We start from the raw sequence: 17,678 nt of genomic DNA on the forward strand, positions 1-17,678 counted from the left end.
CCTTTATTACTGTATCGGCGGGGTCTGCGCCACCTGTATTAAGGTAACAGCGGGGTCTGCGCCACCTGTATCACGGTAACGGGTGGGTCTGCTCCACCTGTATTATGGTAATGGGAGGGTCTGCTCCACCTGTATTACGGTAACGGCTTGTTCTGCGCCACCTGTATTACGGTAAAAGCGGGGTCTGCGCCGCCTGTATTACAATAACGGCGGGGTGTGCGCCGCCTGTATTACGGTAACGGGTTGGTCTACTCCACCTGTATTATGGTAACGGGAGGGTCTGTTCCACCTGTTTTTTGGCAGCGGCTTGGTCTGTGCCACCTGTATTACGGTAACGGGAGGGTCTGCTCCACCTGTATTACGGTAACGGCGGGGTCTGCTCCACCTGTATTACGGTAACGGCGGGGTCTGCACCACCTGTATTACTGTAACGGTGGAGTCTGCTCAACCTGTATTACAGTAACGGCGTGGTCTGCACCACCTGTATTACTGTAACGGCAGAGTCTGTTCCACCTGTATTATAGTACCAGCGGGGTCTGCGCCACCTGTATTAAGGTAACGGCGGGGTCTGCGCTACCTGTATTATGGTAACAGGAGGGTCTGCTCCACCTGTATTATGGTAACGGCGGAGTCTGCATCCCCTGTATTATGGTGACGGCGGGGTCTGCGCCACCTGTATTATGGTAATAGCGGGGTCTGCGCCGCCTGTATTACGATAATGGCGGGGCAGTGATCGCAAAAACGCGGCATAGCGCGTATTTTACCCAATAATAAGACCCAGGGACTCACTTTTTCTGAATGGGTGGGTCCCCAGGGACGCGCTCCACTGGGATTGGCTGGAGGTGTAATGATTGATTTCTACCTTGTCGGCTGCAGAGAGAACTAAATATGTGGAGAAGGAGCCTCTTGGTCAAGGGAGACATGAATCATTACACCTCTAGCCAATCTGAGTGGAGCGCGTCCCCAGGACACACCCCTTCAGAAAAAGTGTATTCGACTCTTCCCTGCTTCCCGGGCGCTCTGGCCGCGACAGTGAGTGACCGTCTGTTTATTCATAACCCAGCAGCTACCTGCCTGTTCAGTGTTGGCGCTGCTGCAGTTCTGATCGGCTGATGCAGTGTTTTAGATACGAATCACATGGGGGAGGGGGGCCACGCACCTCTGATGTCCTGCATGCTTCAGTAAGCGCAGCAGCAGCGGGGATGGGGTTGGGGAGTATGTCCAGGAGCACACCGCACAGGAGGATCTGGCAGTGAAGGAGGGAAAGGGCGGCTACAGTGCACTACCGCACGTCATTGCTAGTGTTCGCATCCCCTAGCAAAGTCCGTCCTTGATCCTCTCCATGTAATCCATCACGAAGCTCTCGCTGTACACATTCCCTTACCACCCGGGATTTATGGAGATCAGCGGCAGCCTCTGCTTGATTTATTAGGCTGTGCTGTGAACGGAGCTCGGAGGTGGTGGGGGAGGGCTGCAGTGTCCATACAGTTATTACTGTGTGCAGCCAGCTCCCAGCATAGGACAGGGCTAGGCACAAGCCAGGGGTGAGGGCTGCTCTGAACGTTCAGCTCATGGAGCCCAAGAGGCTGAGCTGCAGGGAGACATGTAATAGCAGCCACTAGCAACAGCAGGTTGTATCCTGTCCCCTCTCTCTCTCTGTCCCTAGACATATTACACCATCTCTAGCCTGCACATCAAGTAGTGGGGTCTGAGGTGGTGGCTGCAATGTGTAAGTGATCCTCTATCTGGCGCAATGTGTGTAACGTGCTCTACCTGGCGCAATGTGTGTAACGTGCTCTACCTGGTGCAATGTGTATAACGTGCTCTACCTGGTGCAATGTGTATAACGTGCTCTACCTGGCGCACTGTGTGTAACGTGCTCTACCTGGCGCACTGTGTGTAACGTGCTCTACCTGGCGCAATGTGTGTAACGTGCTCTACCTGGCGCACTGTGTGTAACGTGCTCTACCTGGCGCAATGTGTGTAACGTGCTCTACCTGGCGCACTGTGTGCAGCCAGCTCCCAGCATAGGACAGGGCTAGGCACAAGCCAGGGGTGAGGGCTGCTCTGAACGTTCAGCTCATGGAGCCCAAGAGGCTGAGCTGCAGGGAGACCTGTAATAGCAGCCACTAGCAACAGCAGGTTGGATCCTGTCCCCTCTCTCTCTCTCCCTAGCCATATTACACCATCTCTAGCCTGCACATCAAGTAGTGGGGGTCTGAGGTGGTGGCTGCAATGTGTAAGTGATCCTCTACCTGGCGCACTGTGTGTAACGTGCTCTACCTGGCGCACTGTGTGTAACGTGCTCTATCTGGTGCAATGTGTGTAACGTGCTCTACCTGGTGCAATGTGTATAACGTGCTCTACCTGGCGCAATGTGTGTAACGTGCTCTACCTGGTGCAATGTGTGTAACGTGCTCTATCTGGCGCACTGTGTGTAACGTGCTCTACCTATCGCACTGTGTGTAACGTGCTCTACCTGGCGCACTGTGTGTAACGTGCTCTACCTGGCGCAATGTGTGTAACGTGCTCTACCTGGCGCACTGTGTGTAACATGCTCTACCTGGCGCACTGTGTGTAACGTGCTCTACCTGGCGCACTGTGTGTAACGTGCTCTACCTGGCGCACTGTGTGTAACGTGCTCTATCTGGCGCAGTGTGTGTAACGTGCTCTACCTGGCGCAATGTGTGTAACGTGCTCTACCTGGCGCACTGTGTGTAACGTGCTCTACCTGGCGCACTGTGTGTAACGTGCTCTACCTGGCGCACTGTGTGTAACGTGCTCTATCTGGCGCACTGTGTGTAACGTGCTCTACCTGGCGCACTGTGTGTAACGTGCTCTACCTGGCGCAATGTGTGTAACGTGCTCTACCTGGCGCACTGTGTGTAACGTGCTCTATCTGGCGCACTGTGTGTAACGTGCTCTACCTGGCGCAATGTGTGTAACGTGCTCTACCTGGCGCACTGTGTGTAACGTGCTCTACCTGGCGCACTGTGTGTAACGTGCTCTACCTGGCGCACTGTGTGTAACATGCTCTACCTGGCGCACTGTGTGTAACGTGCTCTACCTGGCGCACTGTGTGTAACATGCTCTACCTGGCGCACTGTGTGTAACGTGCTCTACCTGGCGCACTGTGTGTAACATGCTCTACCTGGCGCAATGTGTGTAACGTGCTCTACCTGGCGCACTGTGTGTAACGTGCTCTATCTGGCGCAATGTGTGTAACGTGCTCTACCTGGCGCAATGTGTGTAACGTGCTCTATCTGGCGCAATGTGTGTAACGTGCTCTACCTGGCGCAATGTGTGTAACATGCTCTACCTGGCGCAATGTGTGTAACGTGCTTTATCTGGCGCAGTGTGTGTAACGTGCTCCCCCTGACGCACTGTGTGTAAGGTGCTCTACCTGGCGCACTGTGTGTAACGTGCTCTATCTGGCGCACTGTGTGTAACGTGCTCTACCTGGCGCAATGTGTGTAACATGCTCTACCTGGCGCAATGTGTGTAACGTGCTCTATCTGGCGCAGTGTGTGTAACGTGCTCTACCTGGCGCAATGTGTGTAACATGCTCTACCTGGCGCACTGTGTGTAACGTGCTCTACCTGGCGCACTGTGTGTAACGTGCTCTACCTGGCGCACTGTGTGTAACGTGCTCTACCTGGCGCACTGTGTGTAACGTGCTCTATCTGGCGCAATGTGTGTAACGTGCTCTACCTGGCGCAGTGTGTGTAACATGCTCTACCTGGCGCAATGTGTGTAACGTGCTTTATCTGGCGCAGTGTGTGTAACGTGCTCCCCCTGACGCACTGTGTGTAAGGTGCTCTACCTGGCGCACTGTGTGTAACGTGCTCTATCTGGCGCACTGTGTGTAACGTGCTCTACCTGGCGCAATGTGTGTAACATGCTCTACCTGGCGCAATGTGTGTAACGTGCTCTATCTGGCGCAGTGTGTGTAACGTGCTCTACCTGGCGCAATGTGTGTAACATGCTCTACCTGGCGCACTGTGTGTAACGTGCTCTACCTGGCGCACTGTGTGTAACGTGCTCTACCTGGCGCACTGTGTGTAACGTGCTCTACCTGGCGCACTGTGTGTAACGTGCTCTATCTGGCGCAATGTGTGTAACGTGCTCTACCTGGCGCAGTGTGTGTAACATGCTCTACCTGGCGCACTGTGTGTAACGTGCTCTATCTGGCGCAGTGTGTGTAACGTGCTCTACCTGGCGCAGTGTGTGTAACGTGCTCTACCTGGCGCACTGTGTGTAACGTGCTCTATCTGGCGCAGTGTGTGTAACGTGCTCTACCTGGCGCACTGTGTGTAACGTGCTCTACCTGGCGCACTGTGTGTAACGTGCTCTATCTGGCGCACTGTGTGTAACGTGCTCTATCTGGCGCAATGTGTGTAACGTGCTCTATCTGGCGCAATGTGTGTAACGTGCTCTACCTGGCGCAATGTGTGTAACGTGCTCTATCTGGCGCAGTGTGTGTAACGTGCTCTACCTAGCGCAATGTGTGTAACGTGCTCTACCTGGCGCACTGTGTGTAACGTGCTCTACCTGGCGCATTGTGTGTAACGTGCTCTACCTGGCGCAGTGTGTGTAACGTGCTCTACCTGGCGCAGTGTGTGTAACGTGCTCTACCTGTCGCAATGTGTGTAACGTGCTCTACCTGGCGCAGTGTGTATAACGTGCTCTACCTGGCGCACTGTGTGTAACGTGCTCTACCTGGCGCACTGTGTGTAACGTGCTCTACCTGGCGCACTGTGTGTAACGTGCTCTACCTGGCGCACTGTGTGTAACGTGCTCTACCTGGCGCACTGTGTGTAACATGCTCTACCTGGCGCACTGTGTGTAACGTGCTCTACCTGGCGCACTGTGTGTAACGTGCTCTACCTGGCGCAATGTGTGTAACGTGCTCTACCTGGCGCACTGTGTGTAACATGCTCTACCTGGCGCAATGTGTGTAACGTGCTCTACCTGGCGCACTGTGTGTAACATGCTCTACCTGGTGCAATGTGTGTAACGTGCTCTACCTGGCGCACTGTGTGTAACATGCTCTACCTGGCGCAATGTGTGTAACGTGCTCTACCTGGCGCACTGTGTGTAACGTGCTCTATCTGGCGCAATGTGTGTAACGTGCTCTACCTGGCGCAATGTGTGTAACGTGCTCTATCTGGTGCAATGTGTGTAACGTGCTCTACCTGGCGCAATGTGTGTAACATGCTCTACCTGGTGCAATGTGTGTAACGTGCTTTATCTGGCGCAGTGTGTGTAACATGCTCTACTTGGCGCACTGTGTGTAACATGCTCTATCTGGCGCACTGTGTGTAACGTGCTCTACCTGGCGCACTGTGTGTAACGTGCTCTACCTGGCGCACTGTGTGTAACGTGCTCTATCTGGCGCAATGTGTGTAACGTGCTCTACCTGGCGCAATGTGTGTAACGTGCTCAACCTGGCGCACTGTGTGTAACGTGCTCTACCTGGCGCACTGTGTGTAACGTGCTCTATCTGGCGCAGTGTGTGTAACGTGCTCTACCTGGCGCAATGTGTGTAACATGCTCTACCTGGCGCACTGTGTGTAACATGCTCTATCTGGCGCACTGTGTGTAACGTGCTCTACCTGGCGCACTGTGTGTAACGTGCTCTATCTGGCGCACTGTGTGTAACGTGCTCTATCTGGCGCATTGTGTATAACGTGCTCTACCTGGCGCAATGTGTGTAACATGCTCTACCTGGCGCACTGTGTGTAACATGCTCTATCTGGCGCACTGTGTGTAACGTGCTCTACCTGGCGCACTGTGTGTAACGTGCTCTACCTGGCGCACTGTGTGTAACGTGCTCTACCTGGCGCACTGTGTGTAACGTGCTCTACCTGGCGCACTGTGTGTAACGTGCTCTATCTGGCGCAATGTGTGTAACGTGCTCTACCTGGCGCAGTGTGTGTAACGTGCTCTACCTGGCGCAATGTGTGTAACGTGCTCTACCTGGCGCACTGTGTGTAACATGCTCTACCTGGCGCACTGTGTGTAACGTGCTCTATCTGGCGCAGTGTGTGTATCGTGCTCTACCTGGCGCAATGTGTGTAACGTGCTCTACCTGGCGCAATGTGTGTAACGTGCTCTACCTGGCGCAATGTGTGTAACGTGCTCTATCTGGCGCAGTGTGTATAACGTGCTCTACCTGGTGCAATGTGTGTAACGTGCTCTACCTGGCGCAATGTGTGTAACGTGCTCTACCTGGCGCAATGTGTGTAACGTGCTCTACCTGGCGCACTGTGTATGATGTGCTCTATCTGGAGCAATATGTATAACGTGCACTACTGTGTGGCGTAATGTGAATTGGCACTATTATGTGGTCACGCCCCCTCCCCATGAAGCCACGCCCGTAAATTTTTGCGGCGCGCACTGCCTGCATTCTGGGATCATGGAGGTGGGGCATCAATTCACTTTCTGCCAAAGGGCACCAAAATGTCTAGTTACAGCTCTGGTGTAGGGTGACCTGCATGCTACACAACCCAGCAGCATTGTCACCCCAACCCCCCCTACCCTTGCAACTCTTTTTTGTGGTGTCCAAATAAGATTAAGATCAATAAGAGCCTTTAACCCAATAGGACCCAGAAAAGGAAAGGTTGGACCCCAATTTTTAAAAGTGAGGGGTCCCTGGGACCCACTTTTTGGGGGCCTCAGCGCGATCACTGGCGGGGTCTGCGCCGCCTGTATTACGGTAACGACGGGGTCTGCACCAACTGTATTACGGTAGCGGCGGGGTCTGTGCCACCTGTATTACAGTAACGGCGTGGTCTGCGCCACCTGTATTACTGCAAACGGCGGGGTCTGTGCCACCTGTATTACTGCAAACGGCGGGGTCTGTGCCACCTGTATTACGGTAACAGCGGGGTCTGCGTCACCTGTGTTACTGTAACGGCGGAGTGTGCGCCACCTGTATTACTGTAATGGCGGAGTCAGCGCCACCTGTATTACTGTAACCGCGGAGTCTGCGCCACCTGTATTACGGTAACGGTGGGGTCTGCTCCACCTGAATTACGGTAACGCTTGGTCTGCGCCACCTGTATAACGGTAACGGGAGGATCTGCTACACCTGTATTACTGTAATGGCGGGGTCTGTGCCGCCTGTATTACGGTAACGGGTGGGTCTGCTGCACCTGAATTACGGTAACGCTTGGTCTGCGCCGCCTGTATTACGGTAACGGGTTGGTCTGCTACCCTTGTATTTTGGCAACGGGAGGGTCTGCTCCACCTGTATTTCGGTAACGGGAGGGCCTGCTCCATCCGTATTACGGTAACGGCGGGGTCTGTGCCACCTGTATTACAGTAAAGGCGTGGTCTGCTCCACCTGTATTATGGTAACGGCGGGGTCTGTGCCACCTGTATTACGGTAACGGCGGGATCTGCGCCACCTGTATTACAGTAATCCACCTGTACAGGGATAATGCAGCACCAGAGGCTGCTCCAGCTGCACTATAACAAGGCACCAGAGGCTGCTCCCCCTGTAGTACAGCAACCTGACACCAGAGCTGCTCAGCCTATAGAATAATAATAATAATATCATTACCTGCTGCCAGACACAGCAATGGCTGCTCTCTGCTCCTGCTGCCTTGTGGGAATGATAGAAGGAAGGCGGAGTTCAGACCAGGTGAAAATGGCCGCCGCTCCCGACGTCACTACACTGAAAGGGATCCTATTGCTACTGCAGCTGCCGGACTGGTCTACAAGAAAATGGCCGCCGGCCTCCTGCATTGAAGACATGTATTGTAATATTCCTCAGAGGGCGGGGCTGTGGCCGGGGTGTAGGAGGGGAGCGGTCAGTCACCGGGAGCAGCCTCTGTCAACTACACCCTACTTCCGACCTGTGAGTTTCACCTTATATCTGGTCTGTGCGTTCCACTTTACTTCTGGCCTTTGCGTTCCACACACAGGAAGTGGATATAATCGGTTGCATAATATACTCAACCGTTTGCTGGTTGATTCTATATCGGAGTGGGAGAAGGGACCTTCTGACGTATCTAGGGGAGGAGACCCGTCACCAGGGGGAGTAGCATCTACCTTGCTGCAACCTCTCAGTGTGCGTCGTGATCAGGTAATGGCGTCTTACTATACAGGGGGAGCAGCCTGTGGTGTCCTGTTACTATGCAGGAGGAGTAGTCTGTGGTGTCTGGTTTTCTATTATACAGGAGGAGCAGCCTGTGGTGTCCTGTTACTATACAGGAGGAGCAGCCTGTGGTGTCCTGTTACTATACAGGAGGAGCAGCCTGTGGTGTCCTGTTACTAAACAGGAGGAGCAGCCTGTGGTGTCCTGTTACTATACAGGGGGAGCGGCCTGTGGTGTCCTGTTACTATAGCAGCAGAGTAATAATAACAGTAATGAGTGGGCAGGAAGAGGAATAACACCTAAGAGGTATAACATGTATGTATACAGCGGGGGGGGGGGGGGGGGGGGGCAGGACGTGTGAGGAGGACACAGCGCGGTCATGTGACACAGGGCTGCGCTCCCTGAGATGAGGCTGTCAGGGCAACCTGTTATACTGAGCCATAGAGACTCTCAGAGACAGCCAGCGGCTGTGACAGTCCCCAGATCCTCAGTGTCAGTGATTGTCCCCCAGGTAATGTCTCTCCCACCCCCCACCCTACGCTGCACACACACGGCCGGCAGGCTGGTCACGTGACACCTACATCTGAGGGCGGCAATTTCTCATTTCATCATCTGCGCAGAGTCACATATTACCGGAGACTGATGGAACTCTGTATTGCTCGTCCCTTATTTCCTCCTGTCTGCTGCCCCGTCCCTGTATTATTACCCTCTCCTGTTCCCTATACTCCCCCCCCCCCCCCCCCCCCGTCATATTGCCACCTCTGTAACACCCTCTGTTGTACACCCTGATTTCTTACTTTACTTCCCCCTCCCCGAATCTACATCCCTTCTGCTCTCCTATGTACTCTCCCCTCACCCCCGTTATTTGTATGCCCTGTGAATAGTCACTAATTAATTAATGTGTTTGTAACATTGCTCCAGATATGTGTTTAGGAGGAATAAGACCCCGGGCAGTAGAGGGACACTGGTGTAACATTATGCGGTACAGCACAGTGTGACGGCCTCTGAGGAGCATTATGCGGCTGGCTCACAGGAACCTCTGACAGAAGCTGATCAGGGCTCTATGGCTGGGGGAAAGAAGGAGACTTACTGGTCACTTATCTGTGTTCTATGTGTTCTCTGTGATGTTTTTATATATGTATTATATTTATTGCTAGTCACTCCAGCTGTGAGGAACCAGAGTCTTTATTACACGTCACACGTTCTGTATTCTCACCGATTCCCTGAGGATGGACACGGACAGAAGTCACAAGACTGAGACGATAATAAATATCACCCTGGAGATCATCTACCTGCTGACTGGGGAGGTGAGGGGATCTGGGACTGTCACAGTGATGTCACATATATCTATAGTAATAATACAGGGACATAACTGGGGAGGTGAGTGGATCTGGGAGTGTCATAGTGACATCACTTATATCTATACTAATAATACAGGGGCATGACTGGGGCGGTGAGGGGATCTGGGAGTGTTACAGTGACATCACTTATATCTATAGTAATAATAAAGAGACACGACTGGGGCGGTAAGGGGGTCTGGGAGCGTCACAGTAACATCACTTATATCTATAGTAATAATACAGGGACATCACTGGGGAGGTGAGAGGATCTGGGAGTGTCAGACTGAAATTACTCATATCTATAGTAATAATACAGGGACATGACAGAAGAGGTGAGGGGATCTGGGAGTGACTGCAGTAATATTTGTTGCCTCTCACAATACACAGGATTACACAGTAGTGAGGAAGACATCCAGTAAGTGTAAGACACCCAGCAGCCATCCCCATGTGTCAAGTGGACTGAGCAGGGCCCAGAGTCCCATCACTGTGGCTCCACCTCATTCACTGATAGATGAGATGCACAGTGACAAGAAGATCATGGAACTCGCCAACAAGATCATTCAGCTTTTGACTGGAGAGGTGACTGCTGGGAATGGGGCATTATACAGTAACACCAGGGGATGTGTCTGGGTGATGACTGGAGAGGTGACTGCTGGGAATTGGGCATTATACAGTAACACCAGGGGACGTGTCTGGGTGATGACTGGAGAGGTGACTGCTGGGAATGGGGCATTATACAGTAACACCAGGGGATGTGTCTGGGTGATGACTGGAGAGGTGACTGCTGGGAATGGGGCATTATACAGTAACACAAGGGGATGTGTCCGGGTGATGACTGTAGAGATGACTGCTGGGAATGGGGCATTATACCCAGCAGTCTACCTCTCCAGTCATCACCCGGGGATATGACTGGAGAGGCGACTGCTGGGGATGGGGCATTATACAGTAACACCAGGGGACGTGTCTGGGTGATGACTGGAGAGGTGACTGCTGGGAATGGGACATTATACAGTAACACCAGGGGACGTGTCTACGGGATGACTGGAGAGGTGACTGCTGGGAATGGGACATTATACAGTAACACCAGGGGATGTGTCTGGGCGATGACTGGGGAGGTGACTGCCGGGAATGGGGCATTTTACAGTAACACCATGGGATGCGTCCGGGTGATGACTGGAGAGGTGACTGCTGGGAATGGGGCATTATACAGTAACACCAGGGGATGTGTCCGGGTGATGACTGGAGAGGTGACTGCTGGGAATGGGACATTATACAGTAACACCATGGGATGCGTCCGGGTGATGACTGGAGAGGTGACTGCTGGGAATGGGGCATTACACGGTAACACCAGGGGATGTGACTGGGTGATGACTAGAGAGGTGACTGCCGGGAATGGGGCATTTATACAGTAACAACAGGGGACGTGTCTGGGTGATGACTGGAGAGGTGACTGCTGGGAATGGGACATTATACAGTAACACCAGTGGACGTGTCTGGGAGATGACTGGAGAGGTGACTGCTGGGAATGGGACATTATACAGTAACACCAGGGGACGTGTCTGGGTGATGGCTGGAGAGGTGACTGCTGGGAATGGGGCATTATACAGTAACACCAGGGGACGTGTCTGGGTGATGACTGGAGAGGTGACTGCTGGGAATGGGGCATTATACAGTAACACCAGGGGACGTGTCTGGGTGGTGACTGCTGGGAATGGGGCATTATACAGTAACATAAGGGGATGTGTCTGGGTGATGACTGGAGAGGTGACTGCTGAGAATGGGGAATTATACAGTAACACCAGGGGATGTGTCTGGGAGATGACTGGAGAGGTGACTGCTGGGAATGGGACATTATACAGTAACACCAGTGGACGTGTCTGGGAGATGACTGAAGAGGTGACTGCTGGGAATGGGACATTATACAGTAACACCAGTGGACGTGTCTGGGTGATGACTGGAGAGGTGACTGCTGGGAATGGGACATTATACAGTAACACCAGGGGATGTGTCTGGGGGATGACTGGAGAGGTGACTGCTGGGAATGGGGCATTATACAGTAACACCAGGGGATGTGTCTGGGTGATGACTGGAGAGGTGACTGCTGGGAATGGGACATTATACAGTAACACCAGGGGATGTGTCTGGGGGATGACTGGAGAGGTGACTGCTGGGAATGGGGCATTATACAGTAACACCAGGGGATGTGTCTGGGTGATGACTGGAGAGGTGACTGCTGGGAATAGGACATTATACAATAACACCAGGGGATGTGTCCGGGTGATGACTGGTGAGGTGACTGTTGGGAATGGGACATTATACAGTAACACCAGGGGATGTGTCTGGGTGATGACTGGAGAGGTGACTGCTGGGAATAGGACATTATACAATAACACCAGGGGATGTGTCCGGGTGATGACTGGTGAGGTGACTGTTGGGAATGGGACATTATACAGTAACACCAGGGGATGTGTCTGGGTGATGACTGGAGAGGTGACTGCTGGGATGGGGCATTATACAGTAACACCAGGGGACGTGTCTGGGTGATGACTGGAGAGGTGACTGCTGGGAATGGGGCATTATACAGTAACACCAGGGGACGTGTCTGGGTGATGACAGTATCATTGTGTGTGTCAGGTTCCTATAAGGTGTCAGGATATCACTGTCTATTTCTCCATGCAGGAGGGGGAGTATATAGAGGAACACAGGGATCTGTACAAGGACGTGATGATGGAGAATCACCGGCCCCTCACATCACTGGGTAAGAGGAGACTGTCATGTATTGTACAGGGGAGAGCAGGTATGGGGGCCCCTATATACACACATCATCTGATAATAACATATATACACTGTACTCAGTCACTGTGTGTCTCCTACAGATGGGCCCAGTAACAGAGATACCCCAGAGAGATGTCCCCGTCCTCTGTATTCCCAGGATTGTACAGAGGAGAATCACAGGATCCCACAGGAGCATCAGGTAGGTGGGATGTAGGGTCTCAGCACATGTCAATATAACAAAGCTCTTTATCATCCGTGGAGCAGCTGTGTGCCTATATACACTGTTACTCTTCTGTTTTTTTTTTTTTTTTTTCAAAAATGTTTTTATTGTAAATTGTACAGTTCGTGACAACAATAGGTAATATTATCATCCATTGTACACCTTTTTCATACATTTTCCACCATTGATATGACAATATGTATATACAAAGTGATTTTTATGATGTAAAGATATATTATTGACATCAAAGTCCAAAATAAAAATACAAACAAAAACAAACCCCAAGACATGTTTAACTTGTACATTCTTCTGCTGGGTTTTGTTGCGAATTAATGGTATACAATAGATAATTGCAACTTAAGGTCTAGTTAAATTGAATTGGAAAGGAAAAAAAAAAAACAGGGAAAGAAGGGAGAGAGGGCAAAGAGAGAGAAGAAGAGTAGGGGGAAGGGGGGGGGGGATAAAGCCACACGCGTCCAAATCTTCCGTGGTCCCTCAATTCAAAGTGACCGGTGGGTCATGCATGAGTAATCTAGTTTCATACCAGACAGTCATGCGAAAGTATTTATGTATTTGCTGTCTAGTTTCAATGGGTAAAGTGTCTATGTAACTTTCCCATACTGCAAAGAAGTTTCCCAGTTGGGAGTCTTTATGTAATGTGGTTTCAGTCCACTCAAGTTTAAACATTTGAAATAATTTTTCTTTAAACATGGCAAGGGACGGGGGTGTGGGAGAGATCCATTGCTGTAATATGCATTTTCTGGCTACCGAAGAGACAAACAGCAATAATTTCTTGCAACCCACTGAAAATTTTGGAGTGTTAGGCAGAAATCCAAGAATTGCCCAATCTGGGGTCAATGATAGAAAGTTCACCAGGTGTTCAACTGCAAATTGTCTTATCGTCATCCAGAAACGCTGAATCATGGGACATTCCCACAGACAATGGTATAAGGTTGCTTGAGGACATGCACATTTATGGCAAACAGATGTAGTACTCATGCCAATTAAATTGCAACGATGGGGAGATAGGTATCCTCTATAGAATATTTTAAAAAACATGTCCTTGTAGGATGTTGCTGAAATGGTTTTAATAGAGTATAATAAAGTTTTCAAAATGTCCTCTTCCTTCAAGTTGGGGAAATGTGCTAGCCATTTTGTAATGCCCGTTTGAAATTCACCAGTGTGATAAGGCAGCCTTAATATTTTGTAAAAGTAAGCTATGGCCTTTGTGGAATAGCTCACATTTAGGAAGGCATCATCAAGCGAATTACCCCAGTCTTCCGCATTCAGAAATGTAAGCACTTTATTAGTGTAATGTTGTGCCTGGAGAAAGGCCAAATTGCACACTGGTAGAAAGTCATAACGAGATTTTGCTTGTGCATAAGTAAGAGGTTTTTTTGTGTCCAAATTTGTAAGGTGTCTGACTGAGCGTATTCCCTGTTCCTGCCATGATCTAAATGGTTGCGTTGCCAAACCATGCTGGAAGCTTGCGTTACCTAAAAAGGGAAGATGTAAAGAATATAGAGTGTGAAGTTTAGCTTTATTACGTATTGTGTGCCATGTTGACCATGTCGACATGAGTAAGGGATTGTCTAGTATGTGGGTAGGAATCTCATGTTTGGGTAGGTGTAAAAAGCAGGTCAAGTCTAGGTTGGAAAGAAACTGTTTTTCAAGTGTACAATTTGCATATTGATCTCTCCCATGGAGCCAGTCTTTAATATATCGACATGTAGCCGCCTGATTATACAATTTAATATTGGGGAAGTTTATACCACCCTCTTCTCTAGTCTTTTGTAATATTTTTAGGCTGATCCTTGGTCTTTTCTTGGACCAGATAAATTTTCTGAACAATTCCACAATTTTTTTTTCATCAGATAAAGTGAGTATGAGTGGGAGAACTTGCAGTGGGTATAATAATTTGGGGAAAGTGATGAGTTTGATTAAATTGGCTCTTCCTAAGTATGAAAGCTGAAGGTGTTGCCACCCTTCTAGTTCTGCTTCAATTTGTATAATAAGTGGGGTTATGTTTGCATAGTATAAGTTGTGAATGTTTTTGGTTAGATATATCCCCAGGTATTGTATTTGAGAAGAGGTCCACTGCAATCCTCCAAGAGAATTAGGTGGTGTATAAGGGTGATTGCCTAGAGCCATTGCCTTTGACTTAGATAAATTAATCCGAAATCCCGAAAGTGAGCCAAAATAATTGAGTTTATTAAACAAAGGTTCCAAACTCACTTCAGGGTTAGAGACAAAAAGTATTAAATCATCGGCAAAGGCCTGTAATTTTAATTCCTGATCTCCAATTTTTGCCCCCCTAAAGGTTGACCACTGTTGTAAGTGACGTAACAAAGGATCCAACGCCAGGTTGAACAGTAAGGGTGACAGTGGGCAACCCTGACGTGTCCCCCGCTGCATTTGTAATGGTTTGCCGAGGAGGCCATTGATCAACAATCTAGTGCTGGGTTCTAAGTAAAGATACTTAATCATCTCCACAAAGAGATTTCCAAAGCCTCTACATTCCAATACTTTGAATAAATATTCCCATAAAACTTTATCAAAGGCCTTTTCGGTGTCTAAACTCAATATTATAGTTGAAGAAACCATGTTTGCTGGTGAGGATGCTAATACCGCTATGGCTGAGCGAATCCCCAAGACCGAATGACGACCTGATGTGAAGCCTAATTGATGTGGGGTTAGGAGAGTTGGCATTAAATTTTGTAGCCTGGTAGACAATATTCTAGTCAAGAGCTTGTAGTCTTGATTTAATAATGCAATAGGTCTGTACGAATCTATAAGAGAAACATCTTTTCCTGGCTTAGGTATCAGTATTGTTATGGCCTCATTGAATGACGGGTAGGAAACCTTATTATTAAAGATTTGGTGGAATAAAGTAGACAGTGTTGGGACTATTTCGGTTTTTAACAGTTTATAATAATTTGCGTTTAAACCGTCCGGACCTGGTGCTTTGTTTAATTTTAGGGAATCGATGGCGGCAAGAATTTCCCGATCTGTGATTGAGTCATTAAGGCCTTCCCTTTGTTCTGTCGTTAATTTAGGTAACCCAACTTTTTCTAAAAAGTCATCTATGTTCTTTTGATTGGGCTCACTAGTTTTATATATGTCAGAATAGTATGACTCTAGTAAGTTTAGTATGTCTGGGTGAGAAGTAACAGGTATTCCAGAACTCTGGTCTAGTAATTTAGTTATGTAACATTTTTTCTTTTGCTGTTTTGCCATAAATGCCAGAAGTCGACCAGCTTTGCCACCCCAGCGATGATATTGATTTTTCCTATATTCAGTTTTAAGTTTTGCTTCTTGCAACAGAAAGGCTTCTAGTATGCCCTTCTCTTGTAAATATGTGGATTTGTTTTCCTCTGTCTCAGTGAGCAAGTATTGTTGATGTGAGTGTCGTAGTCTTTCAGTAAGAGAGTGTAATTGTTCTTTTTTGTCTTTGTTACGTTTAGCAACATATGATATAATATGCCCTCGCATTACTGCTTTCGAGGCTTCCCAAAATAAGACTATGTTGTCCCAGTGTTGTATGTTGTCATCAACATAAGCCTGCCAATTATTTCTGAGATATTTTTGGAAGTCTTCATTTTGCGACAAGTACATTGGGAAGCGCCATAGTTTAGATGTATGGTGTGGATTTCTCCTCTCTATATCACATAGAATCGGGGCATGGTCTGAAATTATAATATTATCTATAAAAGTGCGGGTAATCCGTGTGTACAAGGATTCATCTAGTAGAATATAGTCCAATCTCGTAAAGGTGTCGTGAACTCGTGAGTGATATGTATACTCTCTGCTAGAGCCATTTTGGAGTCTCCATACATCCAACAAAGAATGTTGAGAACATAAAAGAGAAATGCCTTCTTTGTTGTGAGGAGACAAATGCACTAGAGATTTAGAATGGTCTAGGGCAGCATCATGGAGTGAATTCATGTCACCTCCAATAATTAAATTAGGTGTGGCATGGTGCATTAATAAATTAGATATTGTTTGAAAGAATGTAAAATTAGGTGAGTTTGGTGCATAGATGTTAAGTAGTGTAAATTGTTCACCGTGTAGTAGTACATTTAGCATGAGATATCTGCCTTCTGACTCAGCAATAGTTTTAGTCACTTCAAAGTTGAGATTCTTGGCAAATAAAATAGCAACTCCTCTTTTTTTCTTACTGTAAGAAGCCGAAATGCAATCTCCTAACCAGGGACTCTTTAAGGTAGGGTTTGAATTTTTCAACCAGTGAGTTTCTTGTAGGAACATTATGTCTGGATGGGCGCGTTTTAAGTGTGTTAACACTCTACGTCTTTTGATGGCCGAATTCAAGCCTGCCACATTCCATGACAAAAGCCTAAATGAATTAGAGGTAACTTGTGGGATCTGCATACCGGATGTCTGTGATTGTGTCATCCTATGCCACGTTTAGTGGTTTTAGTGTATAAATTGACTTGAAAGTATAGTACATCTGCTCTGTCCCAGCTCGCAGAGCACATGTAAGGGCTCCCAGCAGTTCGAAACCTAGACCCGGACGCGTGCGGCTTAGAAAGAGGGGGTGAGGCAAGAGGGAAAGAAGAAGGAAGAACAAAGAACCACAAAAATAACATTAATAGTAACAACAGTACATTTGGATCAGGTGTAATACCCACCATCACAAGGTGAGGCATTTCTAATCACACCGATCCCAATTCAACAATACGGAATCATTAACCTTAGTAATCTGTAATGGTCTGAGTTATCACCCATTTGGGGGCGGGTGGCTAGCTGAAGTATGTGGGGTCAGTTTAAGGCAGCTCCTGGCCTGAGTAGGGTCATCAAACATCTGTGTGCTGCCATTAGTGGTTACTCTGAGTTTGGCAGGATACAAAAGCGCGAATTTGATGTTGTTTTCAAAAAGCTGTTTACATATAGGTGTAAATTCTCTACGTTTCTGAGTGACCGCGTTAGAAAAATCTTGAAAGATCAAGATTTGAGCACCACGCACTAGAAGAGTGCGTTTTTTGCGGTAGGCCATTAGAACATTCTCCTTGTCCCTATAATTCAAAAATTTAGCTATGACCGGCCTTGGCCTTGCATCTTGGTTATCTCTTTCAGGCCCTATACGATGCGCTCTTTCAATCATAACTGTGCCTGATGAGGTGGGAACATTCAGTATGGATATGATGTCAGTGCTAAGCAGATCCATCAGATCTGTACCCTTTACAGATTCTGGGATACCTATAAACCTCAGGTTACTCCG

The 17,678-nt window shown here is 48.8% G+C and overlaps 2 protein-coding genes across 4 annotated transcripts in view; one reads left to right on the plus strand and one right to left on the minus strand.

Annotated features, from left to right (window-relative positions):
- Positions 1 to 7,655, minus strand: part of LOC135055814 (uncharacterized) — a 69,016-nt gene extending 61,361 nt beyond the window's left edge. The window contains exon 1 of the mRNA XM_063960284.1: positions 7,568 to 7,655. The gene's annotated coding sequence lies outside the window, so the exon portion shown is untranslated. The remainder of the gene's footprint in view (positions 1 to 7,567) is intronic.
- Positions 1 to 17,678, plus strand: part of LOC135054582 (gastrula zinc finger protein XlCGF57.1-like) — a 134,167-nt gene that overhangs the window by 87,070 nt on the left and 29,419 nt on the right. The window contains exons 1-5 of one of the 3 annotated variants that reach the window (XM_063957740.1): positions 7,810 to 8,092; positions 9,262 to 9,411; positions 9,832 to 10,023; positions 12,124 to 12,202; positions 12,321 to 12,418. In XM_063957740.1, coding sequence (XP_063813810.1) covers positions 9,334 to 9,411; positions 9,832 to 10,023; positions 12,124 to 12,202; positions 12,321 to 12,418 — 447 coding nt within the window. In that variant the 5' untranslated portion in view covers positions 7,810 to 8,092; positions 9,262 to 9,333. Of the gene's footprint in view, positions 1 to 7,809; positions 8,093 to 9,261; positions 9,412 to 9,831; positions 10,024 to 12,123; positions 12,203 to 12,320; positions 12,419 to 17,678 lie in introns of those variants that run through there. The other 2 variants (XM_063957741.1, XM_063957742.1) reach the window with 2 other exon arrangements.

This window comes from Pseudophryne corroboree, chromosome 3 (assembly GCF_028390025.1).
Source record: "Pseudophryne corroboree isolate aPseCor3 chromosome 3, aPseCor3.hap2, whole genome shotgun sequence".
In the NCBI taxonomy this organism is placed as follows: domain Eukaryota; kingdom Metazoa; phylum Chordata; class Amphibia; order Anura; family Myobatrachidae; genus Pseudophryne; species Pseudophryne corroboree.